At 36.5% G+C, this 6,086-nt stretch overlaps 2 protein-coding genes across 2 annotated transcripts; both read left to right on the top strand.

Annotated features, from left to right (window-relative positions):
- The first annotated feature begins 272 nt into the window (after positions 1–272).
- Positions 273–4,795, top strand: Zbed6 (zinc finger BED-type containing 6). Its single transcript, XM_026397227.2, has one exon. It carries the CDS (start codon positions 551–553, stop codon positions 3,488–3,490), a length of 2,940 nt encoding a protein of 979 aa, XP_026253012.1. The 5' UTR covers positions 273–550; the 3' UTR covers positions 3,491–4,795.
- Positions 4,796–4,834: 39 nt separating this feature from the next.
- On the top strand, positions 4,835–5,793 carry LOC144256949 (uncharacterized). Its single transcript, XM_077802866.1, has one exon. It carries the CDS (start codon positions 5,270–5,272, stop codon positions 5,366–5,368), a length of 99 nt encoding a protein of 32 aa, XP_077658992.1. The 5' UTR covers positions 4,835–5,269; the 3' UTR covers positions 5,369–5,793.
- Positions 5,794–6,086: the final 293 nt, after the last annotated feature.

Raw genomic sequence — 6,086 nt, 5'->3', positions numbered from 1 at the left:
GGGGTTGTATTGACAAATCACAGTCCTAAACTATGAATGTTGAATGATGCACTATGTTTTTGTTTAAATTAAATTTCCTGAAAATTTCAGAACTAAGGGAAAATTGTTGCTATCATGAGATATCTTAAAATATTAACACTTGAAGACATTTCAAGCAGGTATAGTTCTTGGTGAAGCAGGAAGAGCATGAACCTGGTGTTTGAAAGACCTGGCTTTTAGCTGGTACTAAACAGTTAAACTCTATGACTGTCGAGAGTGGGCCTCAGTTGTTTTTTTTTTAAATAATGTAAGGACACTGGACTTTGAATTCAGAACTCAAAAAGTTGAAAGGGATCTTAAAGCCCTCTATGAAAGAGTTTGGGAATGTTCTTCACTGCTGTAATTTTTCCTCCAAAAATAACCTGGCTTCGAATTCATTGGTCAAAAGGGAATTTGACTCCCTGTAGAAATTGGAGAAAAGGTAATGCAAGGAGAGAGGAACAGCTGTATTTCTGCTTGAGTAATAAACACACTAACAAATTCTGGTACGAATTTTGGAGACATAAAGAGAATGAGTGTATGTACTTTAAATGCACCAGTTTCTTCCCTCTCTCCTCGTAGAAGATGCAGAACTTTTAATGGTGCTGGGATTCTGGGATGTGTTTCCATTAATTCTAATGCAGCTGAAGAAGATGTGGTAGAAGGAAAGATGGTGGCAGAAGGAGTGGATAAAGAGGCAAAATTGCCTGCTAAAAAGAAAAGAAAGAAGGGTTTGCGAATTAAAGGGAAAAGGCGCCGAAAAAAGTTGATCCTTGCCAAGAAATTTACTAAGGATTTGGGATCTGGAAGGCCTGTTGCAGATGCTCCTGCTTTGTTAGCCCCCACTGCCTCTGAACAGGATGAAGAAAGTCTTTTCGAGAGCAATATAGAAAAACAGATCTATCTACCTAGTACAAGAGCTAAGACCTCCATTGTGTGGCATTTCTTTCATGTTGATCCCCAGTACACCTGGCGGGCTATTTGTAACCTCTGTGAAAAAAGTGTTAGCAGAGGTAAACCAGGCAGTCATCTTGGTACATCTACTCTTCAGCGACATTTGCAGGCAAGGCATTCACCTCACTGGACCAGGGCCAACAAATTTGGAGTCACTAGTGGGGAGGAGGACTTTAGCTTGGATGTGTCTTTATCTCCCTCTTCTCCTGGAAGCAATGGAAGCTTTGATTATATTCCTGCTGATTCATTAGATGATAATAGAATGGGTAAGAAACGTGATAAATCAGCATCTGATGCCCTAAGGGCAGAAAGAGGGAGATTTCTCATCAAAAGTAACATTGTCAAGCATGCCTTAATTCCTGGAACCAGAGCCAAGACATCTGCAGTTTGGAACTTTTTTTACACTGACCCTCAGCACATCTCAAGAGCTGTGTGTAATATATGTAAAAGAAGTGTGAGCCGAGGTAGGCCAGGTTCCCACTTAGGAACTTCAACACTTCAACGACACCTGCAGGCCACACATCCCATCCATTGGGCGGTTGCCAACAAAGACAGTGGTGCTCTTGGAAATGGATTAGATGAGACTGAGACTGAGAGCAGTGATCTTTTGAATGATACGCATGGAGAGAAGTCCACAGGCAGCCAAGATTTAACAGCTGAGGATCTTAGTGACTCTGATTCAGATGAACCTCCTGTGTTAGAGGTTGAAAATAGATCTGAGAGTCCTATTCCTGTTGTAGAGCAAGACAGTCTCATGCATGAACAAGAGAGAGAAACAACATATTGTGAAAATCCAGCCTCAAGTCAAATAAGTCAGGCAATTATTCAAATGATTGTGGAGGATATGCATCCATACAACTACTTCTCAACTCCAGCTTTTCAGAGGTTCCTGCAGATTGTGGCTCCTGACTATAGATTGCCATCAGAAACTTACTTTTTCACTAAGGTTGTACCTCAGTTATATGACTGTGTCAGAGAAAAGATTTTCTTAACTTTAGAGAATGTCCAAAGTCAAAAGATCCACCTGACTGTTGACATATGGACCCATGACCCATCTACTGACTATTTCATTGTGACTGTACACTGGGTCTCTTTGGAAACTGACTCTTCTCCCAATAATGGCAGGATCCCCAGTTTTAGAAAGTGGGCTGTGCTTTGTGTTACTGGCTTGGCCAAAGACTGTTTGATAACAAACATTTTACAAGAATTAAATGACCAGATTGGTCTGTGGCTTTCTCCCAATTTCCTTATCCCTAGCTTCATTGTTTCTGATAATTCCTCTAATGTGGTACATGCAATCAAAGATGGTGGTTTTACTCATGTGCCCTGCTTCCTGCATTGTTTAAATATAGTCATTCAGGACTTTTTCTGTGAGCACAAAAGCATTGAGAATATGTTAGTGGCTGCTAGGAAAACCTGTCATCATTTTAGTCATTCAGTCAAGGCCCGTCAGATACTGCAAGAATTCCAAAATGATCACCAGCTTCCATGGAAGAATTTGAAGCAGGATGAAACTGGCCATTGGATTTCTACCTTTTATATGTTAAAGTGGCTTTTGGAGCACTGCTACTCAGTTCACCATAGTCTTGGTAGAGCCAGTGGAGTTGTGCTCACATCTCTTCAGTGGACTCTAATGACATATGTTTGTGATATTCTTAAACCATTTGAGGAAGCCACTCAAAAAGTGAGTGTAAAGACCACAGGATTGAATCAGGTGCTACCCCTAATCCATCATCTACTCCTTTCCCTTCAGAAACTCAGAGAAGATTTTCAAGTCAGAGGTATTACTCAGGCCCTCAATCTGGTGGATAGTTTATCTCTGAAACTTGAAACTGATACCCTACTAAGTGCCATGCTCAAATCCAAACCTTGTATCTTGGCTACTTTGTTAGATCCTTGCTTTAAGAACAGTTTGGAAGACTTTTTTCCTCAAGGTGCTGATTTAGAAATTTATAAACAGATTCTTGCAGAAGAGGTTTGTAATTATATGGAATCTTCACCAGAAACTTGTCAAATTGTAGCTTCAGAAGCATCTGGTCCCTTAGTCACAGTAGGAGTTGATTCATATACCTCATCTATAAAAGAAGGCACCTCCAATTCAGGTTCCATGGATATCCCAGCCACAGACACTGTTGCCATTGGAAGCAAAGGCTTCATGTTTCCTTCTGCAATAGCAGTAGTGGATGAGTACTTCAAAGAGAAGTATTCAGAACTCTCAGGAGGTGATGATCCTTTGATTTATTGGCAAAGGAAACTGAGCATATGGCCAGCTTTGACCCAAGTTGCTATTCAGTATCTAAGTTGCCCCATGTGTAGTTGGCAATCTGAATGTATCTTTACTTCAAATAGCCACTTCCATCCAAAGCAGATCATGAGCCTGGACTTTGACAATATAGAACAGCTGATGTTTCTGAAAATGAACTTGAAAAATGTTAACTATGATTATTCTGCATTGGTTCTAAGCCAGGATCCCCAGAATAAGGTTGTTCAAAGCAATGAAAAAGAAATATTGTCTTGATTTCTTTTTCCTTTCTCCATTTAAAATGGGCAAACTTTTTTGCTATTTTATTGTATCCTTACTGCTATAGTTATTATATAGTCATACTAATCATTCTTTCAAAAACAGCCGAGCATGGTGACTCACTCCTGTAATCCCAGCTACTTGGGAGGCTGAGGCGGAGAATTGCTTAAGCCCACAAGTTCGAGACCAGCCTGGGCAATAGAACCAGACCCCTATCTCTAAAAACAAGCAGCCACAAAACTGAATCTGGGGAAACCCGAAAACAAAAAGGGCTGGAAATTCCTCAGAGACAATATAATGTTGATAAAATGAAGGTTAACTCGAAAGATTTCACAGGTGTAAACTTAATGTTACACCTTGGAAATTTTGAAAATGTTTATATCATTTGAGAAAGAAAAGATTTTTTTAACTAAAAAAAAATATAGTGCAGCATTGAAAGGCCTTAGGCTATTTCTGACTGGTAGATTCAACTAGTAATTAAAATAAAAATTTCCTCCAGCATGAGAGGTTTGATTACTCTGAAACCAATGAATTGAGAAAAACAATAACATACTAAATTGCTACTCCTTCCCTCTCCCCATTTTTCTATATCTTTTAAAACCCTGATGCTCAGTTATAATTTGGCAGAAAAAGAGAAAAATTTGTTTTCTATTTGGAAATTTCTAATTGCCTCCTCATACTGGTCAGCTTTATAATTTCAAATTATTGGGCATGATAGAATTACCCTTTATGTTTAGGATTGAATCTGTATAAAAGGGAAAGAGAGGAAACAATTAGGAAAATAGTTATTTTTAGTCTTTGAATTGTCTTTTTAACCTTATATATAGGATAAAACTATAAAATAAAGATTATATAGGTGCTTTTGCATAATTTATGGGTTAATAATAGTAAAAAGTTTGCAAAACTGGAAACTGTTGAACAGGATTGGATTATAAGCCCTGTGAGCATACTTAAACAAAACCAGTTTGCCTTTCCTGAAGAATGTTTTTTTAATTTTTGGTGATTTTTTGAAAAACATACTTAATGATCCGTAATATTAATATTAACTAACTGAAGTTGTTTTGGCCACTGTATATTCTTAACTAAAAATAAGCAGTCAGCATTTTCATGTGTTCGGAATCATTGGTGAAATAAGTGAATTAATCCCAGTGATCCTTTAAAGGTCCCTTTCCACTCTGGAAGTATGTTTCTGTATTTGAGTGGGAAGCCAGAAAATGATGACTTTTAGTAAAAGTCTATTAGAAGTTTCAGACTGAATAACTAATGTAAGATCCCAATTTTTCCTTTTTTTCATTTTAGATTTGGGGATATTCCCTGCCCAAAAAAATCCTGGAAAATTGACTAGTATTAAGTGTGAGTAAAAGGTGTCCACTTTTTTTTAAGTTTTGATTTTAGTTTTGTCTTGGATAGTATTTGGCAAGATTTAGCCTAGAAATTATGTAGTATTTATTATGTGAGAATCAAAATTGCTTTGTTACTGGGCTGGTTTCAAAAATTTAGAAAACTCATTTCTGTACATCAAAAAAAAATTTTTTTTATTCTTAAATGGTAAATGTACCATTGTGAAATGAAATTTCAACTCCAAAATATACCCTTTTACTAACTGGAGTAAATGGATAATTATAGTCTTTAAAAGCTATAGCCATCAGTAGTAAAGAATTTGGTTCTAGGCTGCATAAGCAAGCCCTTACAGGGCTGGTGTTAATATAAAAGAAGGAAAAAAAAAAGTCTTCCCTTGGATAAAAGCTTTCTGTGTTTTGACAGTGCCAGTTCAGAATGGCTATAATGCTGCTCTGCCTTCTACAGCTTGCTGCACCACTCTGTAGTTACTCTATAACTATACGTTTCTATCTTTTTTGGTTAAACACTCCTTGATGATGATATAGATACATCATTTTATACACCTTGATATATGTATAAGGGTTTCCCTTCATCTTTATTTTGTGGGCTGGGCAAAATTAGCTTCGTGCTACTTGGGTATGTAAGTTCACTATTTTTATAATGTACTCAAATCTACAGTCTTTTATAGTGTATTTTTAAAAAGGAAACTTACCCAGATGTTTTATTTCTACACATTTGTGTGTGTGTGTGTGTTTGTATGTATGTGTATAAGCCAGTTAGTATATGTGTATATTATATACATAAAACACTATATATTTTTACATACAAGTATGCTTTTATTATACAGATAATAAAGATGGGGGAAGGTTTCTGTTTTTTTCTTAATAGGTGAAGAAATCTTGAAGACCAGAAATTGGATCTTATTGATTTTGGTGTTTTTTTCTTTTCCTTTTTTCTTTTTTTCCCTTTTTTTTTTCTTTTTTTTTTTTCTTTTTCTTTTTTTTTTTTTTTTTTCCTTTTTAAATTATATTGTTCGGCTATGGAAGATGGATTTTTTAAAAAAATCTTTGAATTTCAAGTTCATCTTTTAAATGAACTTTTTTGTTCTTGTTTTTTCTTTTTGAGGAGATAACTAATGCTAGCTGTCTCCAGGCTGGCAAAGGTTATTCGAATGGACTTAATCTTCCAGTAGTTGGGAGATGTTTTAAAAACACATCCTGTGTTTCAATTGTGGCTGAGAGGTTTCCTTGGC

This window comes from Urocitellus parryii, chromosome 9 (genome assembly GCF_045843805.1).
Source record: "Urocitellus parryii isolate mUroPar1 chromosome 9, mUroPar1.hap1, whole genome shotgun sequence".
NCBI lineage: Eukaryota > Metazoa > Chordata > Mammalia > Rodentia > Sciuridae > Urocitellus > Urocitellus parryii.
The sequence above is the reverse complement of the archived record's forward strand: the minus strand, read 5'-3'. Positions and strand labels throughout refer to the sequence as shown.

Coding starts and splice junctions, on each gene's coding strand:
- LOC144256949 (XM_077802866.1), top strand. CDS start 5,270: ATGGCTATAATGCTGCTCTGCCTTCTACAGCTTGCTGCACCACTCTGT.
- Zbed6 (XM_026397227.2), top strand. CDS start 551: ATGAGTGTATGTACTTTAAATGCACCAGTTTCTTCCCTCTCTCCTCGT.